Source organism: Giraffa tippelskirchi, chromosome 4 (assembly GCF_054371585.1).
Source record: "Giraffa tippelskirchi isolate mGirTip1 chromosome 4, T2T-mGirTip1v1.2.pri, whole genome shotgun sequence".
NCBI classification, from domain to species: domain Eukaryota; kingdom Metazoa; phylum Chordata; class Mammalia; order Artiodactyla; family Giraffidae; genus Giraffa; species Giraffa tippelskirchi.
In genome coordinates this window covers 167,559,043-167,586,044 of record NC_137278.1, presented here as the reverse complement: position 1 = coordinate 167,586,044, position 27,002 = coordinate 167,559,043, and the positions used below count along the sequence as shown (strand labels likewise).

General features: G+C 39.4%; 1 protein-coding gene and 1 long non-coding RNA gene across 9 annotated transcripts in view; one reads left to right on the top strand and one right to left on the bottom strand.

The window, feature by feature from the left end:
• Nucleotides 1-1,631: 1,631 nt before the first annotated feature.
• On the bottom strand, nt 1,632-10,497 carry LOC145545919 (uncharacterized). The gene is made up of 2 exons (XR_014082332.1): nt 9,590-10,497; nt 1,632-5,352 (listed from the first exon to the last, which is right to left on the bottom strand). It is a non-coding gene; the product is annotated as an uncharacterized LOC145545919 (long non-coding RNA).
• The window catches only part of CRY1 (cryptochrome circadian regulator 1), a 98,445-nt gene continuing 73,089 nt past the window's right edge, over nt 1,647-27,002 (top strand). For 7 of the 8 annotated variants that reach the window (XR_014082330.1, XM_081591329.1, XM_081591330.1 and 4 more), the window contains exon 1: nt 1,647-2,404. Coding sequence is in view for 7 of the 8 variants with exons in the window: in XM_081591329.1 (XP_081447455.1) it covers nt 2,247-2,404 (158 nt within the window). In the remaining variant the exon portion in view is untranslated. The remainder of the gene's footprint in view (nt 2,405-27,002) is intronic. The other variant, XM_081591331.1, reaches the window with a different exon arrangement.

Genomic DNA, 27,002 nt, shown 5'->3' with positions numbered 1-27,002 from the left:
AGTCCAATCTTCATAAGGCCTTCTCTCCCGAGTATGTGTCTGCTGTCTGCATCCAAATTTTCCCTTTGATAAGGACACTAGTCATTGGATTTGGTCCCTGAATGACCTCATCTTAATTTCATCATCTGCAAAGATCTTATTTCCAAACAAGGTCAAATTCACAGGTAGTAGGGGATATATGACTTTTAGAGGTACACAACTCAATCTGTAATAATTGCCATATCTTTCCTCCTTTTAACCTTGTCAAACAGACTGGTGACAAACAGCATTCATTCATTCACTCATTCATTCAATAAACAGTCGACTGTGTAGAAACATATTCCCTAGCTCAAAGGTGTTGTAGTGAGCAGCAGATTCTAAACATCGTTTATAGAGCGAAAAATAGCATGTATAAAGGTTAGGAGACACATCGTGAACTCCAAGAGGGCTTTTCTCTTCCTCTCTCTGTATACCTCCAGTACTTTGAATTGTGCCAGTTTCATTCAATAACTGATTGTTGAATGAACATAAAGTGATTGCATGCCTAAGGAACAGCGATTCCCTTGTAGCTCAGTCCCTAAAGAATCTGCCTGCAATGCAGGAGACCCAGGTTCAATTCCTGGGTGGGAAAGATCCCCTGGAGAAGGAAATGGCAACCCACTCCAGTATTCTTGCCTGGAGAATCCCATGAATAGAGGAGCCTGGCAGGCTACAGCCCATGGGTTCGCAAGAGTCGGACACGACTTAGTGACTAAACCAAGGAACAGCAAGGCCTGAAGTTCATTGTCCTTAGAGGGGTAGGCAAAGTCCCCATCACAAAAAGCCCCGTAAAACGCATTAGCTGTGAGAAAGGAAGGCTGACATGTTGACGACACACAGTATCAAGAAATTCCAGTGATGCCTTGCACCACCCTGCCAATTAATCCTCTTCCCCAGAGCTCATACAGGGATCCAGCACCGCTAGGGCCACAAGAATGAGAAAGGGAGCCAGCTCTATACACTCCAAAGCGGGGTTGGGTTCTTCAGCTAAAGCTGGATGGAAACACATGTTTTGAGCTCTAAGTCGATGTGGAGCCTCCTACTCTGCTTTTTCAACACCATCCTGCCCTCACTCATTCCCCGCCGGGTCCTCGCTCCGATTCCTGGAAGACACCGTGACGTCTCCACGCCTTCCGCGAACCCCGCGGGAGGAACCCTCGAGCGCGCTTCGGCTCGCAGGCCCCGCCCTCCTTGACTCCGAAACACAGCGAGAGCGCACGCGCGCCCTCACCGGCAGAGCGCGCGCTCGCGAGCTCCCCGCATCCCCGTGCTCATCCGGGTCTCCGCGAATCTCAGCCAATGGTGGACGTTCATGGCCCCCGAGGGCGGGGCTAAGCCTTCCCTCACATGGGGCCTCGGCTCACTCTGGGCGCTTTCAGGCAACCGCGATTTGTCGGCCGGGAAAAGGGACAGAGGCAAACTGTCTAGCGTCTGGGAGAGGATCGATGGTATTGACATGGAGCAGCTGCCGTCCCCTAGAAGCGACTGAAGTGCAAGCTGATTCCTCAGTCGGAGCCGCTGTAGTAAACACACTTCAGAAACGTGAGGTGCCGGTGGTCACGTGGGGAGTGCGCCCTCCAATGAGGAGCCGAGGGCGGGGCTGAAGCCGCTGACGCGGCGGTGGCGGCGGAGTCACCCGGGCAGCCTCGGGACGGGTCACCCGCCGGCAGCCGTCCAGCGGCCTCGACCACCGCCTTGCGTGCTCTGTCCTCACTTCTCTTCCCCGGGCCGAGAGGCAGCGTGGCCGACAGTGACTGAATTCTCTCTCATCCCTGTCGGTGGCTCGCCTCAGGCGGGGCCGTCTGCTCCTCGGGGGCCGCCTCGGTGGGCGAGGTTTCCGTGCAGAGAACCTCTTGGGGCTCCCCGCGCGGGGAGTCTTGGGCTTGTGGAACTTGGTCAGCCTCCGGAGGTCCGGGGACTTCGAAGTTATGCGTCTTCTCCAGTCGGTGGCGGCGGGTGCCGGCTTCTAAAGGGCGTCACACCGGGACTCCGCCGACTGGGCAACCTCCATTCATCTTCCAGCTGCGCCGCCAGCGCCCTCTCCCTCTCCAGTCCCCTCCTCGGAGTCATCTTTCCCTTCCCCTCCTCTGCTTTCCTCACTCCTTGGGTGCGGCGATTCTCCTGCAATCGGAGGTGTCGGTTATGAGCCGGACCCTCCTACCCTGAATTTCTCGGCGGAAGAGCTCGGCGGCGCCGCACCGTGTCCCCCCCACCCCCCCCACCCCGGGATGGGGGTGAACGCCGTGCACTGGTTCCGAAAGGGGCTCAGACTTCACGACAACCCCGCCCTGAAGGAGTGCATCCAGGGCGCCGACACCATCCGCTGCGTCTACATCCTCGACCCCTGGTTCGCCGGCTCCTCCAACGTGGGGATCAACAGGTGGCGGTGAGTCAAAATCCTGTGGGAAATTGATTTCGCTGTTTAATGAATCAAGACTTTACATACCATCAGCCAGACCTGAGAATTGAAATCTTGCACCTCTTTGCCCGTGCTGTTTTAATTATTGCAGGTGCTTTAAGTATTAAATAGAACGGACTTAATAGCCCTGAGACGAGAGCGTTCCGGCAGCCTGAAACACCTTGGCCTTCAGGTGTGAGTTACGTGTCTCTGCGCTCGTAGGAATTCTTCCCCTGGATTTATGGATAATTCTTAGTGGTGAAGTTAAAGAAACACCCTTCCAGTTCTCAGTGGCCTGTGTGTTGATTTCCTTGGCCTCTGTGGCATTTGGAATTGCGGTCTTTAGTGTTTACGCTTGTGTGTTAACTCATAGTATGGAGAAAATCATTCATTCAGTAGAGTCCCCTCCAAATCTAGTTTTCTTCCACCTTGAGGTCGCCAGAGGAAAAGCAAGGGAAACATTTCTTTGCTCAGCTCTTCCTCTCAACTCCTCCTTGTGGTTGACTAGAGAAAGCACAGTTTTTCTTTCTAGGCAAAGTATAATCCTTCCAGGAGTTAGAGCACTGGAAGAAATCTTAGAGAAGCTTTATGATCTTTCCCTGAAATGCAAGGCCAGATGATTATTAGTCCCCCTGGTGGAAATGAAAGCATTCTTTCAACAGAATATGGATCACCTACTGTATACCAGGGCTTCCCTTGTGGCTCAGCTGGTAAAAAATCTGCCTGCAATGCGGGAGACCTGGGTTCGATCCCTGGGTTGGGAAGATCCCCTGGCGAGGGGAAAGGCTACACACTCCAGTATAATGGCCTGGAGAAATCCATGGACTGTATAGTCTTTGGTGTCGCAAAGAGTCGGACAGAACTGAGCGATTTCACTGTCACTCACTCATTGTATACCAGCCACAGCTTTAAACACCAGGGATACAGTAGAAACAAATAGAAATTCTTGTCCTCTTCTAGCACATGACTCAGAAAGTATATAGTAATTTAGTGATGATAAATGATGTGCGGAAATACAGCTTTTATGTGTACAAGGGAGTGGGATTGGAATCAGAGTTTAAAATGTGGTGATAGGGAAAAACTCAGAGAAAGTGACAGTTGAGCAAGATGATGAAGCAAATAGTGGATTACAGATATCTAGGGAAAAACATTACAGGGAGAAGGAACTGTAAGAAAAAGGGCCTGAGGTGGAATATGCTTAACCTTTGCAAGGAACAGAAGAAGAAGCCAATGTGACTGAAACAGAGTGAGAGGAATAGTAGTGTATGAGGTCAGAGATGTAGTAGGGCCAGACTGAGTAGAGCTTTATAGACAGTTGTCAAGATTTGGGCCTTTACTCAGACAAAAGTGGGAATGATTGTAGGTTTATGAGTGGAATAGTAATGTGATTTGACTGAATTTTTTTTTTTTTTTTTTTAATTTCTCTGACTGTGGTTCTGAGAACAGGCCCAAATTGTGGGGTGGAGGTGGACAAGAAGCAATAAGACAGGTTAGGAGTCAATTGCATTCATCCAGGTGAGATATGATAATGACTTGGACTGTAGTGATTGTAGTGGACATAGGGAGAAGAAGTCAAGTGCTGAGTATGTTTTGAAGGCAGAATTCACAGTATTTATTGACAGATCTGGCGTGAGAGAAAGAGAAGGAATTAGGAATAATTTCAAATTTTGATTTGAGAAACTAGAAGGGTGGAACTGATCTTTGCTAAGTGGTCAGTTGAAGAAGCCATTGAGAGGGTGATTTGAGTTTTCTTTTGAACTTGGTTAGTATGAGATGTTTATTATGCATCCAAGTGGAGATAGCAGATAGATAGGTCTAGAGTTAAGGTTAGAGATCCTGGCAGGAGGTATAAATTAGAGATTCATCACTTTATAGATAACATTTAAAACTATTAATCCATTCATTTATTGACCAAATATATGGTGTGCATCTACTATGTGCTAGACACTTTTAGGTGCAGGGCATTTAAACAGAATAGCTAAAAACTCTCTGCTGTGTTGAAGCTACATTCTAGTAGAGCCATGAGACTATATGAAAACATTATGAAAATTTGTGTAGATAGGAAAGAACTGAGCCCTGGGTACTTGAATGTGTTTAAATTGTGGACCTGTGGAAGAAGTAGCATAGGAGTTTGAAAAAGAACATCTGGTAAGATAAGAAAACCTAGAAGAGTATGGTGTCGTAGAAGCCAAATAAAGAAGGAGAGTGGCTCAAAGAAAATGTTTGACCTTTGTCAAGTTCCTCATCATGTGAGATGAGGACTGAAAATTAAAAATCATATTTAGCATTTTGAGATCATAATCTTGGCTAAAGTGGTTTTAGTAGTGTCAGGGGCAAAAGCCTTTTTGGAATGGCTTGAGAGAGGCTGAGAGGAGAGAAGGTGGGGATAACTCACATAGATAGCTCTTTTAAGTTTTCCATTGGGAGGGATCAGAGAAATGGTGTAGAAGAAGGTGAACTCAAGGGAAGATTTTTTAAGATGAGAGAAATTACAGGATATTTGTGTGCTCATGGGAATAATATAGCAACTGTATATAAAACATTTTCATTAGCAGAATTGGTGTCATCATTGATTCTGGAAAAAGATAATACATGTTGTATATTCTAACCTATTCATATCTTAACAATAATATGGTAATAAATCTCTCTTCATAATATTGTTAGGCGAATTAAATTAGTTAAAAAATGTAAAATGCTTAAAATGTGAGTGGTTCTAGGAAGTGCTTATTTGCTGTTTGCTCTTAAATTGAAAGTCCTGGGTAAATAGTATCTACTTAAATGCCTACAGTCAGTTTCTTCTAGAGTACTTCATAAGTTTATGACATCTACACTATTGAATCCTGTAAGTTAGGGGTTGTGAATTAATTAACTTTGTACACTCAACAGCTCACATTGCTAAATAGTGAGTGAAAAAGAACTGGTAAGTATAGAAATCCCTTGGACAGCAAGGAGATCCAACCAGTCCATCCTAAAGGAAATCAGTGCTGAATATTCATTGGAAGGACTGATGCTGAAGCTGAAACTCCAATACTTTGGCCATGTGATGCGAAGAACTGACTCATCGGAAAAGACCCTGATGCTGGGGAAGATTGAAGGCAGGAGGAGAAGAGGACGACAGAAGATGAGATGGTTGGATGGCATCACTGACTCAATGGACATGAGTTTGAGTAAACTCTGGGAGTTGGTGATGGACAGGGAGGCCTGGCATGCTGCAGTCCATGGGGTTGCAAAGAATCGGACACGACTGAGCGACTGAACTGAACTGATAGAAATCCCATATTTTCCTTTTTAAAAAGGATTTTTTTTTACTACTAAATATTGCCCTTGATGAGTAATAGATAAAAGATGTAAATAGTGAATAGAGACAGACTTTCTTCCACTGATGACTATATAAAAAGGAGGGACAGAGTTTTAGACTTTTCTGTCAGCACCAGATTCAGTGCTTTCATATAGTGGTAATTCAGTTACTGTTTGTTAATGAAATGACATCCTGCAGTCAATAGTTTTATGTTTAAACAACTTTGCTACCTTACTTCTTGACCATAGAATAAGGTGCAAACTCCTTAACTTGGCATTCAGGCTATCTTGTGGGTTTTGTTCTTCTTTCCTTTGTACTATTTCCTTTAATTAACAAAATTTCCTAGATTTTTGGATTTAACAGAAAAACATTTTAAAAATCTATTTTGTGTAAGAAAATTAACAAAATTATCTTCTGATGTTGCCGTAATTTTATTTAAAAAGGGTACTTTCTAAAGCAACTGGAGAAAGAAGAACAAGCAAAACCCAAAGTTAGCAGAAGGAATAAAATCATAAAGACCAGAAATAAATGAAATAGAGACTAAGAAAACAATAGAAAAAAATCAATGAAACTAAAAGGTAGTTCTTTGAAAAGATAAACAAAATTAACGAACATTTAGCCAGACTCACAGTATATTAAAAAGCAGAGACATCCCTTTGCTGACAGAGGTCCATATAGTCAAAGCTATGGGTCTTCCAGTAGTCATGTACAGATGTGAGATTTGGACCATAAAGAAGACTGAGTGCTGAAGAATTGATGCTTTCAAATTGTGCTGGAGAAGACTCTTCAGAATCCCTTGGACTGCAAGGAGATCAAACAGTCGATTCTAAAGGAAATCAACCCTGAATATTCATTAGAAGGACTGATGCTGAAGCTGAAGATCCAATACTTTAGCTATATGATGTGAAGAGCTGACCTTGATGCTGGGAAAGATTGGGGGCTGGAGGAGAAGGGAATGACAGAGGATGAGATGGTTGGGTGGTATCACCAACTCAATGGACATGAGTTTGAGCAAGCCTGGTGTGCTGCAGTCCATGGGTTGCAAAGAGTCGGACACGACTGAGCGACTAAACAACAACAAACCAGACTCATCAAGAAAAAAAAGGGAGAGGGCTCAAATCAGTAAAATTAGAAATGAAAAAGGAGACATTACACCGTAAAAAGTACAAAAGACCATAAGAGATTACTACAAGCAACTATATGCCAATAAAATGAACAGCCTAGAAGAAATTAGCAAATTCTTAGTAAAGTGTGAATCTCCCAAGACTGAACCAGGAAGAAATAGAAAGTACAAACAGACAAGTTACAAGTACTGAAATTCAGTTGTTGATTAAATAACTCCCAATAAACAAAAGTCCAGGACCAGATGGCTTCATATGCGAATTCTATCCAACATTCAGAGAAGAGTTAACACTTATCTTTCTGAAACGAATCAAAAAATCTGGAAGAAACACTTCCAAACTATTCTGTGAGGCCACCATCACCCTAATACCAAAATCAGAAAAAGGCACCACAAAAAAAAAAAAAAGAAAATTACAGGCAAATATCACAGTATTCTTGCCTGGAGAATCCCAGGGATGGTGGAGCCTGGTGGGCTGCCGTCTGTGGGGTCACACAGAGTCGGACACAACTGAAGCAACTTAGCAGCAGCAGCAGCAGCAGCAGCACTGATGAACATAGATGGAAAAATCCTCAACAAAAGACTATCAAACTGACTCCAACAAAACATTAAAAGAATCATACGCCATGATCAAGTGGAATTTATCCAGGGATGCATGGATTTTTCAGTATCCACAAATCAATCAGTATGATATACCACATCCACAAATTGAAGAATAAAAACCATATGATCATCTCAGAAGATGCAGAAAAACCTTTTGATAAAATTCAACATCCATTTATAATAAAATCTCCCAGAAAGTGGCCATAGAAGGAACATACCTCAACATACTAAAGGCCATATATAACAAACTCACAGCTAGCATGTTGTTGTTCTTCAGTTGCCCAGTAATGTCTGATTCTTTCTGACCCCATTGACTGCAGCACGCCAGGCCTCCTTGTCCCGCTAGCATACTCAATGGTAAAAAGCTGCTTTTCCTCTAAGATTAGGAACAAAACAAGTATGTCCACTCTCACCACCCTTATTCAAGATAGTTTTGATGACACAAACAGATGGAAAGATGTACTACTTCACGGTCTTTTTGTTTCCATAAAAATGTAAAAATTTTTATTCTAGTTCTGTGATAAATGCTATTAATAATTTGATAGGGGTTGCAGTGAATCTGTAGAGTGCCTTGGGTAATACAGTTGTTTTGACAGTGTTGATTCTTTCAATCCAAGAATACAGTACATCTTTCCATCTGTTTGTGTCATCTTTGATTTCTTTCATCAGCATCTTATAGTTTTTGGAGTACATGTCTTTTGCCCCCTTATGTCAGTTTATTCCTAGGTATTTTATTCTTTTTGATGTGATAGTAAATTTGATTGCTTTCTTAATTTCTCTTTCTGCTCTTTTGTTGTTAGTATATGAAAATGCAACAGATTTCTGTGTATGTATTTTGTATCCTGCAACTTTTATCCTATTCATTGATCAGCTCTAGCAGTTTTCTGGTAGTGTCTTTAGGATTTTCTCATTTGAAAAGATACAATGAATCTAGTGCTCATAGCAACATTGTTTACAGTTGCCAAAATATGGAAGCAAGGTAACTGTTCATCAGCAGCTGAATAGATAAAAATGGATAAAGAAGATGTGGTATGTGGTGTGTATACACACACACACAATTAAATACTATTCAGCCATTAAAAATTCAGAAAATTTGATGTTTGCAATAACATAGACTTGGAGGGTATTACATGAAATGAAATGTCAGACAGAGAAAGAAATGCTGTATGATAGCAGTTATATATGGAATCTAAAAAATACAACAGAGTAGTGAATATAACAAGAAAGAAACAGGATCACAGATATAGATAACAAAGTAGTGTTTACTAGTAGGAAGGGAGAGGAGGTAACAACTATTGAGTGTAAGGTACACTGCAAGGATGTATTGTACAACATGGAGAAAATAGCTAATATTTTGTAATGATTGTAAATGGAGTGTAACCTTTAAAAATTGTATGAAATAAAGTAAATGCCTTAAAAATCCCAATGTCTTCGCTCTTATTTTTTTAGCCATATTATTGACATGCAGAAGAACCCAAATGAACTTTTTGGCCATCTCGGTATAATTAACAAATTTGAAACTGTATATATTTAAGATATATAATATGATATTTTGATATATGTATACATCATGAAGCTCATTTTTGATTATTCTGTTTCACCTTTTATTTAACCCTGTCCTCTTTTTAAGTTGCTTCCAAACAACATTTAAACATGCTTAAAACCAAATCCTACAAAGAGATAAATAACAACAAAAAAACAAGAACAAAACCTACCCTTGACATTCCTTTCCTGAAGCTTTATTTCTCAATTCCTTTATAGCCACACTTCCTGAACAAGAATGTCTAACACAAACATGGGTCTAAATACTAGCTGACTCCATATCTTTATCTCCTGTTCAACCTTGTTCAGTTCAGTTTAGTTGCTCAGTCGTCTCCGACTGTTTGTGATCCCATGAATCGCAGCACACCAGGCCTCCCTGTCCATCACCAACTCCCGGAGTTTACTCAAACCCATGTCCATCGAGTCAGTGATGCCATCCAGCCATTTCATCCTCTGTCATCCCCTTCTCCTCCTGCCCCCAATCCTTCCCAGCATCAGGGTCTTTTCCAGTGAGTCAACTCTTCGCATGAGGTGGCCAAAGTATTGGAGTTTCAGCTTCAACATCAGTCCTTCCAATGAACATCCAGGACTGATCTCCTTTAGGATGGACTGGTTGGATCTCCTTGCAGTCCAAGGGACTCTCAAGAGTCCTCTCCAACACCACAGTTCAAAAGCATCAATTCTTCGGCGCTCAGCTTTCTTCACCATCCAACTCTCACACCCATACATGACTACTGGAAAAACCATAGCCTTGACTAGATGGACCTTTGTCGGCAAAGTAATGTCTCTGCTTTTTAATATGCTATCTAGGTTGGTCATAACTTTCCTTCCAAGGAGTAAGCGTCTTTTAATTTCATGGGTGCAGTCACCATCAGCAGTGATTTTGGAGCCCAAAAAAATAAAGTCTGTCACTATTTCCACTGTTTCCCCATCTATTTCCCATGAAGTGATGGGACCAGATGCCATGATCTTAGTTTTCTGAATGTTGAGCTTTAAGCCAACTGTTTCACTCAACCTTGAACCCACTCTCAACTTGGTTTCACCCCCACCTTCTCCACCAAAACTGTTTTCATTCAAAGGATACTTTAAAACTTTTCATTCCTGGACTTTTTACCTTTTGACACATTTGACCATACTATCCTGTTCTTCCCTCTGCTTTGGTTAGAGGACTCTCCTGTGTTTGTTTTTCTGCCAGAGTTGTTAGCAACCTTCCTTGACTTCTCTTTCTCTCTGTTCAAGCCTTAAGTGCTCCTTAAATCTGTAGTCTCTACCCTCTTTTCATCATTTTGAGGTAATCTTCTCTCTTCATAAAGTCAGTTACCATCTATATGCTTAGAATTCACAAATTAGTATCCTCAGCCCAGATCTCTCACCTGATCCCCAGATATGTGTCCACTATAATATTCCCTCCATATTTGAATCTTATGGAGGGTTTATTACCCTAAACTCAGTTTGCTCAAAACCAAGTTCATCTTTTCCCTTACCTCTTTCTCAAAAACAAACAAAAACCCCAAACTGACTTTTCTTGTGTTTTCTATCTTCATAAGTAACACTGCCATTTGCCTAGTTGCTCATACAGTTTATATATTAGGTTGTTAATTGTGTATTAATTTATTCAACAAATAAATGTGTGCTCCTGCTGTGTGCCAGGCCTCCCTGGTAACTCAGATGATAAAGAACCTGCCTGCAGTGCAGAAGACCCCAGTTCGATTCCTGGGTTGGGAAGATCTGCTGGAGAAGGGATAGTCTACCCACTCCAGTATTCTTGCGCTTCTCTGGTGGCTAAGCTGGTAAAGAGTACGCCTGCAATGCAAGAGACCTGGGTTCAATCCCTGTGCTGGGAAGATCCTCTGGAGAAGGGAATGGCTATCCACTCCAGTATTCTGGCCTGGAGAATTCTATGGCCTGTATAGTCCATGGGGTTGCAAAGAGTCGGACACAACTGAGTGACTTTCACTGTATGCCAGTCACTTTGGTAATTTATCTGGATAAAATGATAGTCAACAGATAAATTCTGTCTTCAGGGTGTTTACAATGTAGGAGGGATTTATTCAGAAATAATCACAGAAATACATTTTTCTGTCTCCATTGCCACTTTAGCCTATACTACTATCTTTTTGCATAGATTTTTTCGTAGTTTATAAATTATTGTTTGTTCTTCTATGATTCCTCCTTTACACAACAGAGTAAACTTTTAAAATTGCTAATATGATCATGTCCTTTACTAATTTTAAATCCTTCGATGACATTTATTTACCCTTACATAAAGGTTCAAATGGGTCTTCCCTGGTAGCTCAGCTGATAAAGAATCTGCCTACAATGTGGGAGACCTGGGTTTGATCCCTGGGTTGGGAAGATCCCCTGGAGGAGGGCATGGCAACCCACTTCAGTATTCTTGCCTGGAAAATCTCCATGGACAGAGGAGCCTGGTGGGCTACAGTCCATGGGGTCGCAGAGTCAGACATGACTGAGCGACTAAGCACGCATAAAGGTTGAAAAAGCCATAGCATGGTTTAAAATCTCTGTGTAATCTGGTCTTCTGCTGCTTTTCCCAGCCTCTAGGGATTGCTTCACTGAGGCATTTGAAGCTTTGAAGTAGGAGATGGATCTTATTAAACAGAGGAAGAGGGAAGGGAATTCCAGGCAGAGGGAAGAAAATTCCAGACTGAGGAAATAACATGAGGGAAGGTTCTATATTTTCATACTGGTGAGGAGGTTGATGTAACTAAATCATATGGGTGCATAAAAAGATAGGTGTTATTTAGTATTCTTTTGGTTCAGTGCTTTAGATGGTTGCCGTACTCAGATGGGTTTAAGCAGAAAGAGGGTTTATTGCCAAGTGTAATTGAATGATCCAAGGGAAATTGGCTTCAGACATAGCTTGATGCTAGGGCTCAGAAGGGCTAAAGTCTCAGCATCTCCAAACTTTATTCTACATTGGCTTTTCAGGCAGTCTGTCCTCTGGTGGTAAAATCTAGCAATAACAATATCAGATATAGAGTAAAAAAGCATTTGCTTCTGTCCCAGAAGTAGCAGCAAAAGTCTGTGGCACTTCAGTGGCTCTGTTTGGGCCAATTCTGAATCCAATCATTGTGAACCTGATATCTGAGCTGAAGTTGTATACCTCAGCTTGACTGAGCTGAAGTAGAATAAGTAGGAAGTAGGTGGATGCCCTAGAACAACAGAGGTCTGTTATGTGAAAACTCAGATCAGAAAGTAGGACCAAATCAGAAAATCTTTGACCCCCTTTAGGGAAATATAACTTTGGCATCTGAGTTAATGGTGGAGGAAAGAGACCCTATAACAGTGTGGAAGCTGTATCAGCAGTTCAGTTGAAAGATAATACAGACTTGAATTAGGGAAAGGGCTGTAAGGAAGGGAAAGGTTACAAGAGAGTAATTGTAGAGGTGTAATAGACAGTTTAGGTGACTGTCTGTAAAAGGCAGTTTTCATAGTGGAGTGTGAGGGAGAGAGTAGAATATAAAATTCTCATGTTATATGCCTCTTTGACAATTAGTAATTAAGTTAGAGAACACAGGCATGTATCATATTTAGATGATCTATCTAAATATGTATCACCTAAGCTCATGATGAATTTGATGTGCTGCTAAGATACCAGCATGGGAAATGGAGAAAATAGAAGTTCAAGTTTGGGAATCATAGGCATTAGAGCTGTGGTCATGGGAATAATTCCTATACAATTAATAGGTTAACTGATGATACTGGATAGAATCAGACCCATCAGTACCTTGAAGAATACTGTATTTAAGATGAATAGGAACTGGTGAGACTGAAGAGAATCAGAGGCGTCAGGAGAATGATCTATCATGGAAACCAAAGGTGGTAAGAATCTTCCTTCATTGTGCTAAAGGAGGCAGGTTAGAATGAGTTTTGACAGTTATGCAAGAAAAATTTGTCAAAGACTTGAAAATGGGCAGAATAAATTACTGTGTGTCTGAATGCCCTAGATACTATGTATCTGAATGGGCATTGGACTCTCTGGGACCTAGAGGGCCCTCTAAGAATTATATTACTTTGATTTAGAGATATGTATTTTTGTCCTTGGTTGACTAGACTGTTTTACAACTCTGCAAAAAGGGGCAAAAGTTACGTTCTAGAAAATGGATAATGGAACAAATGTTCCCTACCCGTACCAGTGCAGTTATTCCTGTTCATGCCATGCAAATGAATTTCATAGACTGGACAATATAAACCTCTGAGAGTCAGATTCTCATTTGAACCAGATTTAACATCTTACTGGTTGCTTTGTTTATTAATGAGTTAAATAAAACCTTTCTCATATTCATTTCATGTCTGTATGAGAGTCTACTGCAAGGAGATCAAACCAGTCAATCCTAATGGAAATCAATCCTGGATATTCATTGGAAGAACTGATGCTGAAGCTGAAGCTCCAGTACTTTGGCCACCTGATACAAAGAGCCAGCTCGTTAGAAAAGACCCTGATGCTGGGAAAGATTGAGGACAGGAAGAGAAGGGGACGATGAGGATGAGATGGTTGGATGGCATCACTGACTCGAGAGGATCATGAGTTTGAGCAAGCTCCAGGAGATGGTGAAGGAGAGGCAAGCCTGGAGTGCTGCAGTCCATGGGGTTGCAGAGAGTCGGACACAACTGAGTGACTGAACAAGAGAGTCATGATTTGACCATTTTGCAAATTATACTTTAACTGTTACAAAGGCCTGTGGTAAACTTGGAGAAAGCAGCTTTAATGTAGTTGTAAGGACTGATATCAGACTATGTAGGATGTTACAGAAAGTATGTATGTGTGGTCTGGCTGGTGTATGGGAGGATGGTGATATTTGAGGGACTGGTGGAGAGAGTTTTTGTGGGAGAAGTAAGACATAAAGGAAATGGCACCCCACTCCAGTATTCTTGCTTGGAAAATCCCATGGATGGAGGAACCTGGTAGGCTACAGTCCATGGGGTCGCAAAGAATCGGACACGACTGAGCGACTTCACTTTCACTTTCACTTTCAAGGCATAAGCTAGATGCACAGGTTCTGGACAGGCTGAGGCAAAGTGAACTTTGGGTAGATCATTAGATTTACAGTCAAGGCAATGAAATCACCAGACTTATAGTCCAGACAGGATGATAAAGAGAAAATAAAATAAGTAGATGGGATGAGGGGTGAACTATCCCAATGTGTAGTCCTTTGTATGACAGACTGAAGTGAGTTTAGAACATCTGGCTGTCCTACAACCTAGATAGTAGTCCTTGCTTTCCCATTAAGTAGCAGTTGGACTGACTGGGTAAGTCACTCCTTTATATTCATTCAGTAATGTTCATTAAAAGATTGTTATTTGCCAGGCACTTGGCAAGGCACAAAGATGAAGGTCATAATTTTTGCCCATAAAGAAACTTTCACACTACTCAAGGACAAATAATTAGAATATAGGATGTTAAATAGGACTTCTGTAGAAATATTCTGAAACATCTGGAACTACTCCTCTCTCAAACCAATATTTCCCTTCCTCCTCCCTCCCACATATCCCCCTTCACCAGCTCTATCCTCTCCTCCCCCCTATCGTATCCTCTCCTCCACATATCCCTCCTCCCCTCTACCAGGGTTGTCTCTCTTCTGTGCTAAGATTATCCTAATATGAAGAGGGAGGTACTAAAAAATAAAAGCCCTCTTATCTGATATCATTGGGACTAGCAGTTAGCTATTTGAAAAAGACAAGTATAAAAAATAGCATAAATATGCATAATTTTGACAGCTTTTGATGTGGAGTGAAATTCTAGATCTCAGTTCTTTGTCTCTCTTTATCTACATTTGCTCCTTAGGGGATTTAACCTAGTCACATACTTGAATACCTCATGCATGTCCTACCCTGACCTCTATCTTGAATTACAGACCTAGGTATCCAGTAGTTTTACTCAGATTTCAAATGAGCATCTTAAACTTAATTTTGCCTCCCTCTCTCCCACCTTCCATGGTTTCTCTGTGTCACATATGGCAACATTCACCTCATTGCTCTGCAAAAACCTAGGAACCATCTTACCTTCATTAGTTTTTTCTCATTCACAACCCTGTCTCTAGTCCTTCAGAAATTACTATGGCTTTTCCTTCAAAATCCCATATTCATTCAAATTTCACACTTCCACTGCCATCACACTATCCAGGTCACCAACATTTCTTGCAGGATTACTACGGTAACCTCCTAACTTTTCTACTTCCATCTTTATACCTTCTTTCTCAGTCTGTTCTGAGTGGAAGCGAGAGTAGTAGTTTTAAAAAACCTTAATCAGATCAGATCATTCCTATGCTCTAAAGCCTCCAGTTGAATTCCAGGGTATTAGCATTTTTGCTTCTCTGTCTTTCAGTCATTAAGTCATATATGACTCTGCAACCCCCTGGACTGCAGCATGCCAGGCTTCCCTGTGCTTCACTATCTCCCAGAGTTTCCCCATCTATTTGCCATGCAGTGATGGGACTAGATGCTATGATCTTAGTTTTTTGAATGTTGAGTTTTAAGCCAGTTTTTTTTAAATTAATTTATTTATTTTAATTGAGACTAATTACAATATTGTGGTGGTTTTTGCCATACATTGACATGAATCAGCCATGTGTGTATGTGAGTCCCACCATCCTGAAGAGCCCCTCCCACTCCCTCCCCATCCCATCCCTCTGGGTTGTCCCAGAGCACTAGCTTTGAGTGCCCTGCTTCATGTATTGAATTTGCACTGGTCCTCTATTTTACTTATGGTAATATACATGTTTCACTGCTGTTTTTTCATATTGTCCCACCCTCTCCTTCTCCCACATAGTCCAAAAATCTGTTCTTTACATCTCTGTCTCTTTTGCTGTCTTGCATATAGGTTTGTCATTACCGTCTTTCTGCTGCTGCTAAGTCACTTCAGTCGTGCTCGACTCTATGCTACCCCATAGATGGCAGCCCACCAGGCTCCCCCATCCCTGGGCTTCTCCAGGCAAGAACACTGGAGTAGGTTGCCATTTCCTTCTCCAATGCATGGAAGTGAAAAGTGAAAGTGAAGTCGCTCAGTCGTGTCCGACTTGTAGCAAACCCATGGACTGCGGCCCACCAGGCTCCTCTGTCCATGGGATTTTCCAGGCAAGAGTACTGGAATGGGTTGCCATTGCCTTCTCCATACCGTCTTTCTAAATCCCGTATATATATGTTAATATACAGTATTGGTGTTTCTTTTTCTGACTTGCTTCACTGTATATGATAGGCTCCAGTTTCATCCATTTCATTAGAACTGACTCAAATGCATTCCTTTTTATAGCTGAGTAATATTCCATTGTGTATATATACCACAACTTGCCTATTCGTTCATTTGCCAGTGGACGTCTAGGTTGCTTCCAATTCCTAGCTATTGTAAACAGTTTAAGCCAGCTTTTTCACTCTCCTCTTTCACCTTCATCAAGAGGCTCTTTAGTTCCTCTTTGCTTTCTGCCATAAGAGTAGTACATCTGCATATCTGAGGTTATTGATATTTCTCCCGGCAATCTTGATTCCAGCTTGTGATTCATCCAGCCCAACATTTCACATGATGTACCCTGCATAGAAATTTAATAAGCAGGGTGACAATATACAGCCTTGATGTACTCCTTTCCTAATGTGGAACCAGTCCATTGTTCCATTTCCAGTTCTAATTATTGCTTCTTGAACTGCATACAGGTTTCTCAGGAGTCAGGTAAGGTGGTCTGGTCTTCCCATCTCTTCAAGAATTTTCCAGTTTGTTGTGATCCACACAGTCAAGGCTTTAGTGTAGTCAATGAAGCAGAAGTAGATGTTTTTCTGGAATTCTCTTGCTTTTTTTTATGCTCCAGCGAATGTTGGCAGTTTGCTCTCTGGTGGCTGAGACAGTAAAGAGTCTGTGCAGTACAGGAGACCTGGATTTGATCCCTGGGTCAGGAAGATCCCCTGGTGAAGGGAAAGGCAACTCATTCCAGTATTCTTGCCTTGAGAATTCAACGGTCAGAGGAGCCTAACAGGCTACAGTCCTTGGGGTCGCAAAGGCATGACTGAGTGACTAACACTATTAGTCATTAGGGAATGCAAAGCAGAGCTACGGTGTGAGTCTACTTTACACCCACTGGGATAGTTATCATAAAACTTCTTTTAAAGGAAAATAAGTGTGGGTGAGGATATGAAGAAATCTGAACCTTCATAAATTGCTGGTTGTAAGTGTAAAATGGTATGGTCACTGTAAAAATTGTTTGGTAGTTCCATAGAAAATTGTAAACAGAATTCCTTGTGGCTGTGTTATGAGTCATACCATGTGACCAAGCAGTTTCACTCTTAGATTTCCAGGAGAATTGAAAGCAGGTATTGAAACAAAAATTTTCATATGAATGTCCATAGCAGCTCAGTGCACAGCCACCAAAATGTTTATCAGTTGATGAATGGGTAAACAAAATGTAGTATATCCATACAATTGAATGTTATTCAGTGGATAAAAAGGAATGAGGTACTACCACAACATGGATGATTGTCTAAAACATTATGCTAAATGAAAGAAGTCAGACACAAAAGATCATACATTAAATGATTTAATTCGTATGCAATACTCAAAATAGATAAATCCATAGAGACAGAAAGCAAATGAGTGGTAGCCAGGGATTGGGAAAGGGAGAAATGGAGAGTGATTGCTTAATGGGTACAATGTTCCCTTTGGCGTGATGAAAGCGCTTTGAAACTAGAAGAAAGATAATGATTATGCAACATTATGAATTGAACTAACTGCCACTCAATTGTACACTTTAAAATGGGTAAAATTATGTGATGTGTATTTTGCCTCACAAAATTACAAATAGCTTTCTTACATATTAGAGATTGGCTAACTTTTGGTATAAGGGCCAGATGATAAATATTTTAGACCGTACAATTTCTGTTATAGCTACCCGAATCTCCTGCTGTAGTATGAAAGCTGCCATAGAAAATATGTAAATAAAATCAACATGTCTGTATTCCAAAAATCTTTATTTACAAAGCAGGCAGTTAGCTGGATTGACCCATAGTCTTTCTTTGCTGAGCCGCTGCTACATATTGGCTTCCCTGGTGGCTCAGATAGTAAAGAATCTGCCTGCAATGCGGAAGACCCGGGTTCAATCCCTGGGTTGGGAAGACCCTGGAGAAGGAAATGACAACCCACTCCAGTATTCTTGCCTGGAAAATCCCATGGACAGAGGAGCCTGCAGGCTGCAGTCCATGGGGTCGCAGAGAGTCGGACACGACTGTGCGACTACCACTTCACCTCACTTCACTGCTACATATACAGAGCCAGTTAGAAAGTATCATAGTAAGAAAAATCCTATTTTTAACAGCAACAAAGAGAGATGGGCAATACCTAGTGATAACTTGAATTCAGATACAGAGAGATCGGTGATTGGGTCTTAGTTTTTATTTTTCTTGCATAGCTCTTCAATCTTTTTATCTCATTCTTCTGTTCTATCATTTTGTCTCCAAGCATTTGATAAATTAAATTGATGTTCTTTTTAAATTCATCTGATGATGCAGATCTTTTTGGTAGATTTTTCTTCTTGTTTCTTGTGTTCTGTTTTTATATTAATACTCTGGGTTTTGTAGTTTTTTGCCTGCTCTGGAATTATTTTTGTATTATTTATATTAACATTGTCATGTTTCTTCTTTTGCTTTTATTCATGTTTAATGTGGGGAACTATATTTTACTTTTATAAACATTTAAATTAAAATGTAGTAAAAATCACTTTTTACCCCAAAATGTTTGGTAAAATCACTTTTATACATCTCTGAGTTTTAATGTGCAGAGCATTACAACCATCACCAAAATCAAGATCCAGAATGGTTCCATCATTCTAGAAAAATTCCATCATGCTATCCCTTTGTATTCAAACTCCCCCCCAATCTTAGCCCTTTAGCAACCACTGATCTATCTTGTGTTTTCCAGAATGCAATAGCATGTTGCTTCTGAATTTGACTTCTTTTATGTGTGTATGTACTCAGTCATGTCCAACTCTTTGTGACCCCATAGACCGTAACCCACCAGGCTCCTCTGTCCATGGGATTTTCCAGGCAAGAATTACTGGAGTGGATTACCACTTCCTCCTCTAGGGGGTCTTCCCGACCCAGGGATTGAACCCATGTCTCCTGCATCTCCTTCATTGGCATTCGAATTCTTTTACCACTCAGCCACCTGGGAAGCCCCTTGACTTCTTTTACTTAATATCAAACATGCATTTGATATTCATCCATGTTGTTGTAGGTAGCATTAGTTCATTTCTTTTCATTGCTGAGTAATATTCCATTGTATAAATGTACTACAGTTTGTTTATCTATTCCCCTGTTCAGTGAATATTTGGATTGTTTCCAACTTTGGCAGTTACAAATAGAGCCACTATGTAGCAAACTTAACAGGCCTAAGATTGCTGTTGCTAGGAAACCTGTTTTCAAGATTGGCTCTTGTCTATTGTCTAGAACTCGGATTTTGAGAGTGTTCCCACCATTCTCTAACTGATGAAGGTGATTTATGTGCCTAAACTGTATGCTAAACACCTTTCCTTACAGAAGTATGGAATTTTGGTACATGCTATAAGCTACTGTGACTGTATGACCAGCCCCTAATGAAACCTTGTATTCCTGTGTCAGGGAATTTTCACTGGTAGATAGTACTTCACATACACTGTCATAAATTCACTGATGGAAGGATTAAGTGCATGCATCCTGCTGGAGGAGGACTCCTGGAAGTTTTCATCAGGTTTCCAATTTTACCCCATGTGCCTTTTTCCTTTGCTGGTTTTGCTTTGTTTCTTTTCTCTGCATTAAGTCTTAATCCTAAGTATAACTAATTATATGCTGAGTCCTGTGAGTTCTTCAAGTGAATCACTGAATTGGGTATTGTCTTGGGGACCTCCAGCATAACCACTATAAACATTCACACACAGGCTTTTTTGTGTAAACATGGTTTTCATTTTGCTTGAACATATCTAGGGGTGAGATTGCTGGGTCTTATGGCAAGTGTTTATTTTACCTTTATTAAAAACTGCCAAATTGTTTTTATACCATTTGAAAATGCAAATTGTACCATTTTGCATTTTCACTTGCTATGCAGGAGCATTCAAGTTGCTCCTTATCCTTGTCACCATTTGGTATTATCAGGCTTCCCCCCCACCGCCCTGCCCCAATTCTGATAAGATGTAATGGCATCTCATTGTGGTTTCAGTTTGCATTTTTATGTACTTATTTCTCATATCCATATAATCTTTAGTGAACTGTATGTTCTAATCTTTTTTTTTTTAATTGGGTTATTTTTTATTGTTGAGTTTAAAGAGTTCTTTACATACTCTGGATCCAAGTTGTCAGATGTATGATAAATGATTTGCAAATATTTTCTCCCCATCAGTAGATTATCTTTTCATTCTCTTAACAGTGCCTTTCAAAGAACAATTTAAAAATTTTAAGTAAAATTCTATTTGTTAATTTTTTCTTATATGGGTTATGGTTTTAATGCCATGCCATATGTGTTGTCTTTGCCTAATCCAAAGGTGCAGGGAGTTCTCCTGTGTTTTCTTTTAAAACTTTCATAGTTTTACATTTTATATTTAGGTCTTTGATTTGTTTTTAGTTAATTTTTGTGGAAGGTGGTAGTATGTATCAAAGTTTATTTTGTTGCATATGGATCTCAATTGGTTCCAGTATCATTTGTTGATAAGACTGTCCTTTCTCCATTGAACTGTTTTTACAGCTTTGTCAAAAATCAGTGAGTGTATGTGTATTCATATATAAATGAACTTATTTTTGGTCTCTGTGTTCTGTTCCATTGATGTATGTATCTGTCCTTTCACTAAAAACCATACTATCTTGAAATCATGTAGTGTGATTTCTCCAAATTTGTTCTTTTTCAAAAAAAATTTTGTCTATTCTTTTTCCTTTGCTTTATAAGTTTTACAATTAATTGTTCAGTATTTACAAAAAATCCTGCTGGGATTTTGATTGAAAGTGCACTGAGTCTATAGCTCAATTTGGAAAGAATTGACATCTTAACAATATTGAGTCTTTCAGTCTATAAACATAGTATATCTCTCCATCTATTTACGTCTTTTTTTTTTTTTTCCATGTGTCTTGTAGTTTCAGCATGTAGACTCTGGGAACTGTTCTGAAGCCTTCTGTTTTGTTAAAGTATGCATGTATTCTAACTCCTTCTCTGTTTATTTGAGACCTTTTCAGTTTTTCCCAGGAAACTGTACTTGGAGCTGGAACATTGCATTTAACCTACTCTCTTTACTTGGTGGCATTGGTATGTGTATGTGTGTGTGTATGTTTTGCTTAAAGGACAACTCCATTAGACTAAACCTTTTGCTTTAGAGCTGAGCTCTGCTGTGTGTTAACTGGTGTTAAAATTCTATACTAGGGTCTTTTCCATCTAGATTAGGAAATACCTTTTCTCATGGGGACATGCTGTCAGGTTTTGAATTGTGAATCTTCCTCAATTTGGGGCCCTCGAACTGTTTTAAACATTTGAAGTCTGCCATGGTTGTTTGATTCTTTAAACAAAGTTACTTACCTCTTTCCCCAGGGGTATTTGTTTCTCCCCAGGCAAAAAGAAGCAGTTTGAGGGGAATAAAGAGTGGAATTCATTGAAGAAAGATTGGAAAGAATGGAAAATTATTTTTTTTAAGAGTCAAGGTGAGACCCTCTGAATCCCTTCATCCAAAATCAGCAGTTGCTTACATTTTGGCACATTTTCATTCATATTTTTTCCTTGCTATGTTTATCTTTCTCAAAGGTAAATATTCTTACAGTTTGAACTGTCAAAAAATGCTAAGGCTCTTTAGAAAAAAAGCAGAACATAGTCCTTGTTGATTCTTCTCCAATCATCCTCTTCCCAACTCCCACAAACACCTGTTGGAATTTTTATTTGAATTGTAGTGTATTAAATCTATATATGAATTAGGAGGAATTGATGTCTTTGCCCCATTGCATCTTGCACTTCATTCTATAGTGTATTTCTTCATTTACTTTTTTTATAGCTAAAATTTTATTGAAAGACATTTTTCTCCTTTAAAATCTTTTGTACTTTTGTTACATTTATTCCTAGATTCTTCATGTTTTCTAATGCTCTTGGATATAGTATCTTTAAAAAATAAAATAATTTATTTGTTAGGAGAATATAGAGATGATTTATATCCATTAATGTTTACTTCTTATTTACCTATAGAGTGTGTCAAATTTTCTAAGTATACATCATATCATCTGAATAATGGTAATTTTGTTTCTTCCCTTACAATTCATCTACCTTGTATTTATTTGGTATTTATTTGTTTAGCTGATTGGTATTTGTTTGACTGCACTGACTAGGATCTCTAAAAAGTATTGCTATAGAAGTGGCCAGAAAATAGTAGCTTTTTTTGTCTTAGCCCACTTTTTACAGGGAATCTTTTACTATCTCTCCATTGAGTATGTTTTTTTGCTTAGATTTTTCATTAGTAGTTTTTTATCAGAGTAAACCAGTTAAAAATTATTTCTAAGTTTCTAAGAATATTTTCATATATGTGATTAAATTTAATCAAATACCACAAATATATTCTATGACTTTTAAAGTAAAAAGGATTGAATTTTGAAAAGGATAAAATATAATATACTTAATTTTTCAAAGCCCAAAGTAGATTTGTACCTTTTGACTTCCTTCTACATAGTACAGGGAGTCTGAAATCTCATTTATCCCATCCCACATGTTAACATTTGCTCTGTGTTTTAATTCTGTCCTTTTTAAAAAATTCCATTAGGCATTATTACATAATTATTTTGTAAAGTCAGAATTCATTTAGATTTGCACATGTATTTACTACTTTCTTTTTTCTTTATTTTTCTTACACAAGGCAGTCGTCTGAAATCACTTTACTTTTGTCTGAAACATATTTAGTGTTTCCTTTAGTGAGATCATTTAGAGACAGATCTTTTCATCTTTTATTATAGTATGTCTATATGTTCATCTCAATTCTTTAAAAATATTTTCATGCATATAGAATTTTAGACTGCTGTGTTTTGGGTTGTTGTCGTTTTTCCAGCTTATTGAAAATATACTCCTGTTTTCTGATTTCCACTGTTGCTGTCGAGAACTGTTGCTCCCTTAAAGGTAATGTGTCATCTATCCCTACGCTCTAGCTGCTTTGAGGATTTTTCTCATTGCCTTTGAAAATTATTGGTGGTGAATTCCTGAGGGTGCCTTTCTTTAGGGAGAATTTGAACTTACTTCTTAGTGTCATCAGTCACTGCAACTTGAGGGGCACTAATGTTTTGTTTTGAAGTTTCTTGGACTATTCTGATGATTTGAATTTGGGCTGCATATCTGCCCCAGGGCTGGTCAGTGCTTATGAAGATTCATTTCTTTTTGTTTATTTTCTTCCCTTTTTTTCTGCTGAGTGCCACAGGAAACTTCACTATTGTGTGGTGTGAAGGAGGACTTCATATGTTTACTAATTTCCTGAGGGTTTGTGTAGTGTTTTGGCATCCTGGCCACTGTTTTGGGGTATCTTCTTTTAAACCTTCTATCTTGGACAGATCCTCGGCTTTGTCTTCTGTTTCCCTTGTGTAATGATATGATTAAAACCACTCTTCAGATGCTTTAGGGTTAGCAAATGCTCTTAGGGCAAAAGCTGATTATGTGTTCTACTTAGCTTTTAGTTTATTAATTCCTTATTGTCTTGTCAGATCTTAGCTGCTTTAATGAGATGTACTTTTATATGTTAACCAATATTTTTATTTGTTTTTAGTGGAAATATTGATCTAAATAATTAGGCCATTACTTGAAACCCACTTATTTTTCTGTATGATCCAAATGTAAGTAGCATTATTATTTTCCCTTTCATTCTTAGATATTGCTTATTTCTGTCTTCTCTCTTTTTGTTGTGATGAATTCATCAAAAGTTGATTAATTATCTTCAGAGAACCAACTTTTGTCCTTACTGATAATCTTTCTCTATTGTAGATTTGTTTTCAATTTCATTAATAGCTCCTGTTACTTTTATTTCTTCCTTTTTTTTTTTTAAATAAATTTATTTGTTTTAGTTGGGGGTTAATTACTTTACAATATTGTAATAGTTTTTGCCATACATTGACATGAATCAGCCATGGGTTTACATGTGTTCCCCTTCCTGGACCCCCCACCCACCTGCCTCCCCATCCCATCCCTCTGGGTCATCCCATTGCCCCGGCCCTGAGCCTTTGTCTCATGCATTGAACATGGAATGGTGTTCTGTTTCACATATGATAATATACATGTTTCAGTGCTATTCTCCCAGAACGTCCCACCCTCACCTTCTCCCTCAGAGTCCATAAAATTGTTCTATGCATCTGTGTCTCTTATTCTGTCTCGCATATAGGGTTATCGTTACCATCTTTCAAATTCCATATATATGCATTAGTATACTGTATTGGTGTTTTTCTTTCTGGCTTACTTCACTCTGTATAATGGGCTCCAGTTTCATCCATCTCAGTAGAACCGATTCAAATGTATTTTTTTTTAATGGCTGAGTAATATTCCATTGTGTATATGTACCACAGCTTCCTTATCCATTCGTCTGCTGATGGACATCTAGGTTGCTTCCATGTCCTGGCTATTGTAAACAGTGCTGCGATGAACATTGGGGTACACGCGTCTCTTTCAATTCTGGTTTCCTCGGTGTGTATGCCCAGCAGTGGGATTGCTGGGTCATATGGCAGTTCTATTCCCAGTTTTTTAAGGAATCTCCACACTGTTCTCCATAGTGGCTGTACTAGTTTGCATTCCCACCAACAGTGTAAGAGGGTTCCCTTTTCTCCACACCCTCTCCAGCATTTATTGCTTGTAGACTTTTGGATAGCAGCCATTCTGACTGGTGTGAAATGGTACCTCATTGTCGTTTTGATTTGCATTTCTCTAATAATGAGTGATGTTGAACATCTTTTCATGTGTTTGTTAGCCATCTGTATGTCTTCTTTGGAGAAATGTCTGTTTAGTTCTTTGGCCCATTTTTTGATTGGGTTGTTTATTTTTCTGGAATTCAGCTGCAGAAGTTGCTTGTATATTTTTGAGATTAATTGTTTGTCTGTTGCTTCGTTTGCTATTATTTTCTCCCATTCTGAAGGCTGTCTTTTCACCTTGCTTATAGTTTCCTTTGTTGTGCAAAAGCTTTTAATTTTAATTAGGTCCCATTTGTTTATTTTTGATTTTATTTCCAATATTCTGGCAGGTGGGTCATGGAGGATCCTGCTGTGATTTATGTCGGAGAGTGTTTTGCCTGTTTTCCTCTAGGAGTTTTATAGTTTCTGGCCTTACGTTTAGATCTTTAATCCATTTTGAGTTTATTTTTGTGTATGGTGTTAAGAAGTGTTCTAGTTTCATTCTTTTACAAGTGGTTGACCAGTTTTCCCAGCACCACTTGTTAAAGAGATTGTCTTTTCTCCATTGTATATTCTTGCCTCCTTTGTCGAAGATAAGGTGTCCATAGGTGCGTGGGTTTATCTCTGGGCTTTCTATTTTGTTCCATTGATCTATATTTCTATCTTTGTGCCAGTACCATACTGTCTTGATGACTGTGGCTTTGTAGTAGAGCCTGAAGTCAGGCAGGTTGATTCCTCCAGTTCCATTCTTCTTCCTCAAGATTGCTTTGGCTATTCGAGGTTTCTTATATTTCCATACAAATTGTGAGATGATTTGTTCTAGTTCTGTGAAAAATACCATTGGTAGCTTGATAGGGATTGCATTGAATCTATAGATTGCTTTGGGTAGTATACTCATTTTCACTATATTAATTCTTCCAATCCATGAACACAGTATATTTCTCCATCTGTTTGTGTGCTCTTTGATTTCTTTCATCATTGTTTCATAGTTTTCTATATATAAGTCTTTTGTTTCTTTAGGTAGATATATTCCTAAGTATTTTATTCTTTTTATTGCAATGGTGAATGGTATTGTTTCCTTAATTTCTCTTTCTGTTTTCTCATTATTGGAGTATAGGAATGCAAGGGATTTCTGTGTGTTAATTTTATATCCTGCAACTTTACTATATTCATTGATTAACTCTAGTAATTTTCTAGTAGAGTCTTTAGGGTTTTCTATGTAGAGGATCATGTCATCTGCAAACAGTGAGAGTTTTACTTCTTCTTTTCCTATCTGTATTCCTTTTATTTCTTTTTCAGCTCTGATTGCTGTGGCCAAAACTTCCAAAACTATGTTGAATAGTAGTGGTGAAAGTGGGCATCCTTGCCTTGTTCCTGACTTTAGGGGAAATGCTTTCAATTTTTCACCATTGAGGATAATGTTTGCTGTGGGTTTGTCATATATAGCTTTTATTATGTTGAGGTATGTTCCTTCTATTCCTGCTTTCTGGAGGGTTTTTATCATAAATGGATGCTGAATTTTGTCAAAGGCTTTTTCTTCATCTATTGAGATAACCATATGGTTTTTATCTTTCAATTTGTTAATGTGGTGTATTACATTGATTGATTTGCGGATGTTAAAAATACCTTGCATTCCTGGGATAAAGCCCACTTGGTCATGATGTATGATCTGTTTAATATGGTGTTGGATTCTGTTTGCTAGAATTTTATTAAGGATTTTTGCATCTATGTTCATCAGTGATATTGGCCTGTAGTTTTCCTTTTTTGTGGCATCTTTGTCTGGTTTTGGAATTAGGGTGATGGTGGCCTCATAGAATGAGTTTGGAAGTTTACCATCTTCTGCACTTTTCTGGAAGAGTTTGAGTAGGATAGGTGTTAGCTCTTCTCTAAATTTTTGGTAGAATTCCGCTGTGAAGCCGTCTGGTCCTGGGCTTTTGTTTGCTGGAAGATTTCTGATTACAGTTTCGATTTCCGTGCTTGTGATGGGTCTGTTAAGATCTTCTATTTCTTCCTGGTTCAGTTTTGGAAAGTTATACTTTTCTAAGAATTTGTCCATTTCTTCCAAGTTGTCCATTTTATTGGCATATAGCTGTTGGTAGTAGTCTCTTATGATCCTTTGTATTTCTGTGGAGTCTGTTGTGATCTCTCCATTTTCATTTCTAATTTTGTTGATCTGA